The 12,563-nt window shown below is 47.8% G+C and overlaps 1 protein-coding gene across 1 annotated transcript in view; it reads left to right on the top strand.

The window, feature by feature from the left end:
* Positions 1-12,136, top strand: part of CD276 (CD276 molecule) — a 72,366-nt gene extending 60,230 nt beyond the window's left edge. The window contains exons 5-6 of the mRNA XM_077828833.1: positions 10,966-11,145; positions 11,985-12,136. Of these exons, the coding sequence (XP_077684959.1) occupies positions 10,966-11,145; positions 11,985-12,136 (332 nt within the window). The remainder of the gene's footprint in view (positions 1-10,965; positions 11,146-11,984) is intronic.
* Positions 12,137-12,563: the final 427 nt, after the last annotated feature.

Here is a 12,563-nt window from a genome sequence, read left to right as displayed (position 1 = left end):
ATCCACACAGTGTGGTCCATGGCTCCCTCCATCCCTGCCCTGCAGAGCGACCTGGTGGATGGCAGCTGGGGACGCCAGCACATATGCAGCCCATTCCTGAGTTCCTGTCAGCCCAGAAAAAGACAGATCACAGCCGGGAAGGACAAGGGAGCTGCCCCTCAGCTCCCATTCATCCCCAGAGTAGATACATAATGAGAGCACTTCACAAACAGAAAGAGCTGGTCCTCCATTGCTATTAAACACCAGCAATTACAGTGATGAATCCTGCATTAGCAGCAATGAGAGAGCTGGGAAATGGTGAGTGGGGTTTGCTGCTTATTGATCACAAGCTGCTAATGTACCAGTGTAGGATTTAACACTCCCCTCCCCCCAAAATTTATCCTCTTCAACTCTGTCAAGAACCAGCAGCACTTACACCCAGGAACTTTCTCTCCCATAACTTAATGTTGATAAATATATCCATCATGCTTCTCAAGCTTCAACCCGGCCAGTGCGTATTAGGAGCAAGAGAAATGTGTGTTTGACAGTGCATGGTCATAGAGAGCACCTGGAATTTGCTATGAGTTGTGTCATAATTGACAGTTTGTAACGTTTAACTATAAAACCATTTGTTAAGGTTCTCTTCTCACTGTACCAATTCAATACACTAGGCTTTTAAGAAGAAAGTGGAAAAACAACCCTAAGGACTCGTCACGTGAGATATCAGCAGGGTTTCCACACTAGCTTTTCGGATCCCCAGTGCAGATCTCTGCCTCCTAATTGCATAACCTTTTTCTTTCATGTGGAGCAGCCACTAGAGGGGGACTTGGCATAGACTTTGCCAGTGAGTTATACAACCATTTGTGAGGCAGCTATAAAAAAGTTAGGAACTAAAGAATCCTGATTCTATTCCTGTCAATGGGTGGTCTATTGCTTAGAGCAGTGGTTACAGGCTGGAGAGTCAAGTACATAGATTGCTTTTCAGAATGAATGTACCAAATGTGACAAAGTGGGTGAGACTTAATGGCCCTATTAAAAAGCAGGGGTCTAGTCCCAGCAGTGCCAGAAATTGGTGTTTGCTGCCTCCCAGTTAACTTGTTTGCAAAATGACTGAAAAGATGCTTGCCTACATTCTAGCACTGAGGTATGAGGTTGCTCACTAATAAGCATTATGAAGTATATAGAAATATAAACAGCAGTGATGAGGTTTGTCCTCCTAGTACATATTCTTCTACACACTCTAACCTGGTGGTTCCCAACCACCAGTATATGTATCAACAATGGTACTTCAGGTCTTGATGACCAGTACTCTGAGTTCACCCTCCTTGTTTTAATGATGAAGTTCTGTGCTAGGCTCTAGTGCACCACCACGTCTCTCCTTGCACTCAGCTGCATGCAGTCTGGTGCACAAGAGAGCCTGCTTGACTCTAATGTGTCCAGTTTTGCAATCTAACTCTGTTGTGAGTTTGAGCAGCACAACTGAATGAGATGCATCGAGATCTTTCACTCAGCATAGGTCTTAGCTGGGTAACCCGGCACAGATACCCCAGGCAGGCTGAGGTGCACAATGTGCTGGGGTGCCTAGATTGTCTATATCCCTCCCTGAATTAATAAAGAGCAGCCGCACCACCAAAAAGGTTTTTCTTGTGGCATAACTTATTCATCGTTACTAAAAATGTCATGGAGCAACTCCAGGACATGTAGATCTACTCGGAGCAAGACAGTCTGTGTGGGGAGTTGTTCATGTTTTACTGATGGCTTTCTCGGCACAAAGAGACCATAGAGAAAGGATAAGGCATGGGGCAGTGGTGTCTCTAGGGATTGCAAACACAGTCACTGTTGCCTTTCTTGGCTGGGGATACATGCCACTTGTTGTGTTATCATGCACTCGGAAAACCCTGCGAGCAAACTTTGCACCCTGTTTTTCCTCTCTGTTAACGCTGCCTTGATGTGGCCCTCATTTGTCCAACATGAGCTTACACTGCACACTGTAGCTGAGGCTACAGTGTGGTATGGAAGCAGGGGACTGATAAGCACTTAAGAGAAGTTCCCGTACTGTATATTTATTATACATGAAGGGCCCAGAGAGCTCTGGAGATGTGCCCTGCTCTGAGACAGAAATGAGGGGAGCAAAAAGAATCTCCATGATGTGATTTTATGTGACAGATTTTCCTCCCAAAGAAAGGGGCTTTCTGCTGCAATGGGCATGTTTCCTGCTTAGATTAGTTGAGCCATTGATATGAAGTCAGTTTTAGATGAGTACTGGTGAGCAGGGCTACCTAGAGAGGCAGGATGGCTGAGAGGATCTGGAACCAGAATGGGGCTAGCGCTGGTTGAAAATTTCCCAACGGAACATTTTCCCGTCCGAAAACGCTGATTCATCAAAATCAAACCAGTGTGGAAATGTGACAATTTCAACAAAATTCTGTTTTGGGAAAACAAAAAAAAACAAATGAAGCATTTTGATAAGGTTGTTTTCGCCCAATCAGAATGGAACATTTTGATTTTTCATTGTGAAATTACTACAATTTGTAACTTATTTTATTTCAAATTATAATATACAATTTAAGAAGTCAAAATTGAAACGAACCGATTCAGTTTCATCAAAACAAAACATTTGGCTTGACCCACGACTCTTTTTTATGTTTTGTTTTGCAGTACATTTTGACAATCTTTGTTTTCGTTCAAATTTGGCATGACTACAAAGGTCAAAAGAGGGGAATTTCCTGCCAAACAGAAATACTGGCTGCTGTACAGTGCTACTGGGGGCTTAAGAACCCTGGGTTCTGTGCCTGAGTGCTACTGACCCGCTGGGTGACCTTGGGAAAGTTACATCCGCATCTCACTAAACTGCAAGCATTTGGGGGCAGGGACTCTCTCTCACAGAATCATAGAATATCAGGGTTGGAAGGGACCTCATGAGGTCATCTAATCCAACCCCCTGCTCAAAGCAGGACCAAGCCCCAACTAAATCTTCCAAGCCAGGGCTTTGTCAAGCCTGACCTTAAAAACCTCTAAGGAAGGAGATTCCACCACCTCCCTAGGTAACGCATTCCAGTGCTTCACCACCTCCCTAGTGAAAAAGTTTTTCCTAATATCCAGCCTAAACCTCCCGCACTGCAACTTGAGACCATTACTCCTTGTTCTGTCATCAGCTACCACTGAGAACAGTCTAGATCCATCCTCCTTGGAACACCCTTTCAGGTAATTGAAAGCAGCTATCAAATCCCCCCTCACTCTTCTCTTCTGCAGACTAAATAATCCCCGTTCCCTCAGCCTCTCCTCATAAGTCATGTGCTCCAACAAAAAAGAGTGTTTGGCCAGGGCCATCCTTACCCATATGCAAAGTACGCATCTCCGTAGGGCACCAGGAAATGGTGCCCTGCGCAGCTGTGTGCTGCTCCAGCCCCTGCTCCGGCTCTTCCCCATGGCCCCCACCCCCACTCTGCCCTGCTCTGCCTCTTCCCCACCCCAGTCCCACCTCTTCCTGCCCCTGCTCCGCCCCAGCCCTGCCCCCACTCCCCATAGCTCTGCGGCAGGGCCAGGGCTGCACTCACCGGAGGCAGGAAGTGCAGCGATCCAGCCCCAGCCTGCTCCGCGCCACCGGTGAGTGCTGGGGGGTGGTTCCCCCCTGCTCCCCAAGCCAGGCCTGCCCCCCCGCTCCTCCCATGGAGGCCTGGGGCCAGCCCCCCTGCTCCGCCCCACAGAGGCCTCCCCCCCACTCCCATGGGTGGGCTGTGTAGGGCACCAGACTAGCTAGGGACAGCCCTGTGTTTGGCCATCACCTAGTACAATGTGGGTGCCAGTGTAAAATCAATAATGAAAGGAGCGGGGTCTCACAGCCCTGGAGACTGACATCCTTTATGTTTTCATTGATCAGGTGCAGTCAAGTAGTAGCATTGCATTCCTCCTCCCTTCCACCTAGCCCATTGTTCCTGGTTCATAGAGCATCAACTCTGACCTCGAAGGAACTCTTCCAGAAGTGCTAGGTTAGCTCAGTCTCCAGGCCCTTCTAGTCCAGATCCTCAGCTGGGGTAAATCAGCATGGCTGCATTGACCTCAGTGGAGTTGTATTGCTGTACCCCAGCTGAGGATCTGGACATGGGAACTGGACTGAGACCTACCAACTCATTTCATTCTAAACAGGATGGGGTGGATTTTCAGTTGCTTCCCACATGGATTCAACTAATTCAACAAACCTAGGGGTGACTTCCTGGATTGGTGACACCAGCAACTTGGCCAAGAAAAAGGGCTGGGTGCATCTTCTTACATGTGGCTGTGAAGCCCTATGGTTTGAATTGAATCCAGGACATCCTGCTAGCAGACAGAAAAATTATTGCAATATCAGCCAGCTGGATGTCCTGAACACAGCTCAAACACAGGGTGGCAAAGTCCCCTGTAAGAAAGCACATCATATGGGCACAGTATCAGTATTTACCATGCATTTGAACACAAAAGCATGAGACCTGGAAGAACTTGCAACGGTGCAGGAAGTTTATTGGCAACTTACTTGTTTCTACACTATTGCCTGACACTGTACTGTCTCTCTTTGTAGCCAGCCATGATAGTTGTAGCAAAACACAGAATTCCTAACTCACAAGTAGTTGGTTTCCTCCATCAGAAGAGGACTTGCTCATTGATGAGCATTTGCCAGCTTCTTTCCTAGCTAAGGGCCCAATCCTTTCAGGGGCTGAGCAGCCTTGACTCCCTCTGAAGTTCATAGGAATTAAGGACACTCAGCACTTCACAGCAGGAAGTCAGCCCCTGGAAGTATTGGGCACCAAAGCAGTGAAGGCTTCAACCACATCTCCCATTTGCCAGTGAAATATCCCACCCTGTATGGGTTATTTACTTGGCCCAGATCATCAGAGGTATTTAGGCATTTAACTCCTATTGAAATCAGGTAGGCACCCAACTATCTAGAGGATATGGACCTTCTCAATGTTTTTACTCTTTGGAACCGTTGAGACCTGGCTCTAGTTAATTCCCATTGCCTTGAAGATTGTTATTTGGAGTCTCTGTGTTTTCAAGTTTCCTTGTCACATGCACACTTCCAGCCAGTAATGACAATAACTGTGGTATATTGAGCCTTTTATTTTAGCCTAGTACATACCTGTTATACCCATGTGTCCAATCTCTAAGGAGTCTGTGGTCTGCAGTGCCAGGCAGCCATTTTGTGGTCAGTTCATGGTAGAACACCAGGGCCCAAGTTACACACACTCTGGGCTCTCTTCCTTGGTTTGCTGGGTTCTCAGGCTTTGTGTACACACACAAGTTGTACTGAATTAACTCTAAAGCTGTACAGCCTCCCCTAGTGGTAGAAAAATGCTTATATCAGTCTAGCTTATTCCCGTCTGGGAAGGGGAATGAGCTACGTAACCAAGTGTGCTCTTGGGGGACACTACTGAGAGTATAAATTCAGGACAAATTGCTTAAAATAGGGAAGTCACAGCCCAAAGCTGGGTGTCCTTTATTACTAAGGCATACCAAACCAGCCAGAGAGGACTTCGGTTTTACCCCACTGTCTAACCAGAAGTCATACAAGCAATTGCCTTAGACACTCCGGTTTCCGAGTATCACCACCAGCACCGCTCCTTATGGGGATGAATGGTTATGAAAACCAATACCCCAGTAAAAGAAAAAGAGGTTCCTCCGATCCCAAAGGACCAAGCCCCAGACCCAGGTCAGATCTTACCCACAAATCACACTGTTGCCAATCCTTTAGAATCTAAAATCTAAAGGTTTATTCATAAAAAGAGAAATATAGATGAGAGCTAAAATTGGTTAAATGGAATGAATTACATACAATAATGGCAAAGTTCTTGATTCAGGCTTGTAGCAGTGATGGAATAAACTGCAGTTTCAAATCAAGTCTCTGGAGTACATCCACAGCTGGGATGGGTCATTCAGTCCTTTGTTCAGAGCTTCAGTTTGTAGCAAAGTTCCTCCAGACGTAAGAAGCAGGATTGAAGACAAAATGGAGGGGTTTCTAGGGCCTTTTATATCCTCTGTCATGCAGAAGTAAATCCCTTTGCTCTTACTGTGGAAAATCACAGCAGCAAGATGGAGTTTGGAGTCACATGGGCAAGTCACATGTCCATGCATGACTCAGTTTGCAGGCGGCAGCCATTGCTCACATGCTACCTTGAAGGTCCCAGGAAGACTCCTCAGATGTGAATTGGAGTCTCCCAAGGTCCATTATCAGTTAAGTGTTTCTTGATGGGGCGCTTAGTCAGAATAGTCCTTTCTCAAGAAGCTGACTAAATGCTTCACTGATGCTATTTAGAATCAAATACATTGAGATATAAGTACATAGCCAATATTCATAACTTCAAATACAAAAATGATACACACATACAGACAGCATAATTATAACTACCAAATTATAACCTTTTGATGGACACCTTACATGACCTCCTTTGTACAAGATTTGATGCCACTATAGGACTATGCTTGCAACAATGATCTATACGGTCATAGTTCATGTCAATAATGTCACAGCTACCCAGTATAAGCCTGCTTTATACCAGTGTAACTGCAGCCACACTAGGTGTTGTACTGGTCTAACTATACCAGTAACAAATCACACCCCTACCTGTACCAACTGTGTGTGTAGAGCGGGGGTTATCTATTATAATGGCCATGGAAAGCACCAGTTTACTCTTTGTGCACAGGGAAACATGACAGTGTGACATTACGAGTACAGCGTGTGTCACTTCAGCAAATATTTGCTCATGACCACAACCTTTTTCTACAGCCCGGTGCCAGAGAGTCATTTTTCTTTGTACTGTACATAAAAACAGTTGTACCAATTAACATAATTAACACACAAAGGCCAATTAATCTCTTGATTATGCCTGCCATTCACTTATCTGAAGCTATTATGTTAAGATCAGCTTTTGTACCTCTGCTTGCTATGCAAATAACTAAGTCATGATGCCTTCATTACCAATATACAATTACCCGGAGCTGATACCCATGAAATCTAATGCAGACAGATTACCAGTGTGTGGAGCCAAATGGATTGCGCAGTTAAAGGTTGGGCATGCTGGACTGCAGTGCCTTGTGTCATGCTAGAAAATGGCACTTAAGTCTCCATACAGATCCTGCCACGTTCCTCTGGGGTGGATTTGGCCTGGATTTACACCAATCTCTGCTGGATCAAAGAGGCACCCAAGGCAGAAAGACCACTAGGGAGCTTCTCAAAGCAGCTGGCACAGCATGGGAAAGGGACAGAGCCAAGGCCAATGGGGAAATGTATTCATGAGGCACATCCCCTCAGCTGTCTCCCCTGGTTCCCCAGCTCTAAAGTACTGCTACTCCTCTAGCTGGCAGGGATTCTAAGGGAGGTTCAAAACCATCCTGCCCTCAGGCCTTAGGGGCCTTCACTGGGAAAGGGAGGTGTAATAAGGCTTTTTTTGCCTGCACCATCAGTGGTGACTCTCGGTGTGTCTACACTGCAGTTAGACACCTGCAGTTAGCGTGTGCCAGCTGACTCAGGCTTGCGCAGTCTGGGCCAAGGGGTTGTTTAATTGCAGTGTAGATGTTTGGGCTTGGGCTGCAGGCCGAGCTCTGGGACTCTCCCACCTCACAGGGTCCTAGATCTTGGGCTTGAATGTCTACACCACAATTAAACAGGTCGTTATCCTGAGCCCTGCAAGCCTGAGTTAGCTGGCATGTGCCAGCCACAGGTGTTTAATTGCAGTGGAGACATACCCTCAGACCTGCTGACATTTCCCCTCCTGCCTTTCTCATGGCTCCAGCACTCACTGATCTCCCCTGTTGTTCATGTCTTTGTTTGCCACCATCCCGGTTGCTACAGCTCATGGAATAATGGGCCAAGTTCTGTCTTCCTGGATGCAGTGGGAGCACTGGGTGCAGGAATGGGACCAGCGTTTGTAACCTAACTGTGGCTGGAAGCTAGCCAGGAAAAGAAGCCTGAGAGCATGCTACATTGCTTTTGTGTTGGCCTTAAAAATATCATCACTGATGATAAGCAGGTGCATAAGTGCTCATAGAATTGATGGCCAGAAGGAATATTGTACCATCCTAGGTACTTATACAGCCCCTATTACTATAGGATCTGAGCACCTCACAATCTTCAGTGTATTTATCCTTTCAACCTGAGTCATGGTGGAAATGTGGACGTAAATGTTTAGTGTTGCATGAGGAGCTCTTGGTGTACATGGAGGGGAGTTGATGGGAATTCTCTGTGATAAGAATATGCCAAGTAAGCTAAAGGGCAAAGTTTCTAAATCATGACTAGACCAGCCTTGCCATACTGGTCGGAATGCTGGGCAATGAGGGAGAGCAAAGAACAACCACTGCACACCCGGGTGCTGGAACTAGGGGTGCTCCTGCACCCCCTGGCTTGAAGTGGTTTCAGGGTTCACAGTTTGGTTCAATAGCTTTCCGCACCCACACTATACAAAATGTCCCAGCGCCCTGCTGTACGCTGCTGAAATGAGAATGCCCAGGTGGATGCTGGGTAAGATGAGAGTAGCCTCCATCACAGAAAGGCTGAGGGAGTATCACCTGAGTTGGCTGTGTCATGTGAGATGCTGAGATGGGGGCTATGCTGCCCAGAGAGTATTGTTAGGCAAGAGTTAAAAATTCAGTTAGCAGCTGAGGCAGAAACCCACATAACTAACAAGCAGGCATACCAAAGGCCCAAGGACAATGGCAGCTGTAAACACTTAAGAACTTAAATGGTCAGATGTCTGCCTCCTAACTCGGCCTCTCAGTATGAAAGAATAGTACAAACCCTCCACAGCTCTCTGGATATCTGTGAACACTCACCCCTACCCCCAACCCCACCCCTTCACCTTAAGGGTAGTCATAAATAATTAATGTAATCAGGATGATTTCTATGCATATGTTTTGTTCCTGTCATTATCATGTTAAGTGTTCTCTCTCTCTCATTCTCTCTCTGAAACAATGTTTGTCTCTGTAAGTACAAAATAAATGAAAATAAATTAATAAAAAAATGTATATAACTGGTCACTGTAACATCACACTTTTAAAGCTGTTTATCAGTCTTCCCGGTGCCATGAATAAACCTCTTCAGTTTTGTCTGTGCTGCCTAGTCCTTGGGGAAAAGAATCTCCTTGCTTCACAGTATAAATGCGGGTAGTCATGGCACAAAGCCCATGAGGAAGGTGGGTCAAGACTCTGTAGGAGGACATGAAGAAGGTTGGTGTCAGTTGGGAAGACGCTCTTGACAAGAACTCTTGGAGACGAAGAACAAGAGCTGCTGACCCCGATTGGCGGGACATGATGAAGGCAAGAAAGATGCTCACTATACCCCTGTGAGGCCTGGCAGTGCTATCATCCCCATTGTACAGATGGGGAAACTGAGGCACAGGGACGATGAATGACTTGGCAAATGTTATGCAGGGAGTCTGCGGCAGAGCTAGGAATTGAACCTAGGTCAGCCAAGTTTCAGACTATCTTTTTAACCACTGGATCATCATTCCACTTAAATAACTCTTTGATGATCTTCTGTCTAGTCCGGCTTCCTGCTTATGAAATTTCACTCAGTGATTTGCATCATATCCAATAACTTGTGGCTGAATTGCAGCCTATCATTTAGACAGACATCCAGTCCCAATGTAAAGACTCCAGGTGAAGGGAAATTGTGCACTCTCTTCCCATGGTTAATTGGTCTTGCTTAATAGTCACTGGAATGTTCTATTGGTGACCAGACCTGGACCCAATCCTGCAGCAAACTCCATTCAGATAAACCCCTGTGCCCACCTAGGATCCACCCACTCAGAGCTAGTTGCAAGATCAGGGATGCAAGCAGCCTGGCACCTCTAGCACCAGGCAGGGGCGTGTTTCAGCACTGAGTAAGTGACAGGTACCTCCTGCTGACTCATCTATACCACTTGTATCCAAATGTATCCCCTACTGTAGTTGGAATCCCATTCACGTACTAACTCTGCTTAGCCATTGAGACCATTAATTCAGCAGTGTCCAAATCCCTTAGGCAGCTTTGAGACCCCTTAGAATCTGGAGGATAGTTTCAAGCAGATATGAGGATAGGACATGTGAGATCATCCCCTTTAAATCGGCCACCTTATAAATTGATGCTGATGATACTCAGTGGCACTGGTCTTTGGGCACCTCTAATAACGCCTGTGCTCCCTCACTGTGCTGACTGAATCAATCTATGGCTTCTGTAATCAGGTACCTGTTTCAAACACTGAAAGCGTCTCCTGGCCTGAGGAGGCTCCTCTGACAACAGCTCTGTTCTGTGAAATCTGCCCATGTGCAGGGAGCCAGCCCAAGACCTGACTTACAACCCACGGATGACACGGAGCTGGAATTCTGAGGACTCAGCACCCATCTTCGGGGCCAGATGTTCCAAAGAGGTCAGCAGCCATGGAGGTGCTGAAATAAGGGTCAGAGTTGCACCAGGCTCCCATTGAACCACTTGTGGGTGGACTTTCAAAAGAGCTCAGGCCCAGATTCTCCATGGTATTTAGATCCCTAACTCCCATTGATTCCAGTAGGAGTTAGGCACCTGAATACCTGGCAATATCTGAACTTCATCCCCTAACAGGCTGAGCCCTTTTGAAAATCTGGCCCTAAATGGATTTGAAAATGTGGAGGTTAGTGCTAAACCAGGTCATGTGTGTCTGCTCAGGAGGGAATTTCACCCCCTGGGAGGGAAGGATAATGGGTGGTGCTAGGCTCTAAATGCTGCTCGTTTGGGGCTTGAGTGGGGGAGTGTTAAATCCCACACTGGTGCATTAGCAGCTTGTGGTCAATAAGCAGCAAACCCCACTCACCATTTCCCAGCTCTCTCATTGCTGCTAATGCAGGATTCATCACTATAATTGCTGGTGTTTAATAGCAATGGAGGACCAGCTCTTTCTGTTTGTGAAGTGCTCTCATTATGTATCTCCTCTGGGGATGAATGGGAGCTGAGGGGCAGCTCCCTTGTCCTTCCCGGCTGTGATCTGTCTTTTTCTGGGCTGACAGGAACTCAGGCATGGGCAGGGATGGAGGGAGCCATGGACCACACTGTGTGGATGGTGGAAGAGCATGGCCTCTTCAGGCCTGGCACAAAGTCCGCTGGTGGCTGGCAGTTCTCCTTTCAGAGTCAGTTTCTCATGAGCCGCAGTCTGATGGAGGAATGTTCCCATGGAGGTTGCACCTCAGGTGAGTTGTGAGGTGTCCTGGGAGAGCAGGTCTAGGTATGCGAGTGCTGGCAACTGGCACTGAGGGACATTGGTGCCTGGGGAGTGGAACTGCAGGGATGCTGTCGGGCAGGGTTTGCATGCCATGGCAGAACTGGGTATTTGGGGGCTTCTTGTTTCTCCTGTTCTTGTTCCTCTCTCACTCCATTTGTGAGGCCTCTGCCATGTTTCACACAGCCCCTTCCTATGGACAACACTTAGCTGCTGTCCATCTGTTCCAAAGCACTTTATAAAGGCAGGTCAGTGTAATTTTCCCCAGATGGGGACATTGAGGCACAATGAGGGGCTTGTCCACAATTGCAACAGCTCAGTAGCAGAGCTGGGCATAGAACTGCCATGCCCTGACTCCCAGCCCCACTAGCCCTGCCCTTCTTTGCCCTACACATGCCCAACCCCTTTCCGGATGAGTCACACTTCAATGCCTTGCTGTAGATGGAAGCACTGCAGCAGTGTAAGGCTCTCCCTCCTGCCCCCTGGGTTCGAACTGGAATGCTCTGTCTACACCCCGCCCCAGCCTCTGCCTACCCCAGGCAGCAGACAGAGCCAGAAGGATCTGCTGCCCCATCTCTAGCCCCATGTTTACACTTACTGCAGCCCCCGTGGGCACTGAGGCCACATGTCAGATGAGTGCTACTCACCAGGGAGCTCAGCCCACCTTTTGCCCTGGAATTGGCGCTCACGACGCTTCTGGCAATGCACAAGCACTCTGCTTCCATGTATGCGCTCTCTACAGCCCCCATTCCTTACCTCACATGTGCCCCTGACAGACAGGCCCAACTGTGCCTGTTGTCCTCCTGCCAGCCTGCGCCAGCCACACCTCCTTTCCCTGTACGTCCGTGCTCAACGAGCAGGTGGAGCGGAGGCTACCAGGATGGTTTATTATGCTGCTAGTCAAATGCCATTTTTTCCGCCAGCCTGCCTATCGTGCAATGTTCCCCAGCTTGCTAGACTGAGGGTGCAGGTCGCCCGCCATGGGGTGGCTCACCATGACCTCAGAGCACTAGCCAGATGCCGTTTTATTGCTGGCTTGGTGGCTGGAGACACTCCCACCCCATACAAGGAGCTCCTGCAATGGTTTTTAGGCATTTATCACCATCAAGGTTACAAGGAGCTTCCAGCTCCTCTTTCCCTTCCTCTTGCCCACCAGCAACCCCCCAGTTGCCATGCAGAGTGACAGGAGAGGAAGAGGCCTTTGGGAGGAGAGAGCTGGAGGAAGTGCCTCAGGCCAGAATCTCTCTGCACAGAACTGCTCATTGGGGTCCTAGGCCAGATTAGGAGCCCAGCTGCCCTTAGGTGCCTGATTCCAACCTTCAGGGGCCACGGACATTCTCAAAACCTTTCAGCAGCTGAAGTCTCAATCCCCCGGGGGGCCCTGGCAGA

Source organism: Eretmochelys imbricata, chromosome 10 (assembly GCF_965152235.1).
Source record: "Eretmochelys imbricata isolate rEreImb1 chromosome 10, rEreImb1.hap1, whole genome shotgun sequence".
NCBI classification, from domain to species: domain Eukaryota; kingdom Metazoa; phylum Chordata; order Testudines; family Cheloniidae; genus Eretmochelys; species Eretmochelys imbricata.
The sequence above is the reverse complement of the archived record's forward strand: the minus strand, read 5'-3'. Positions and strand labels throughout refer to the sequence as shown.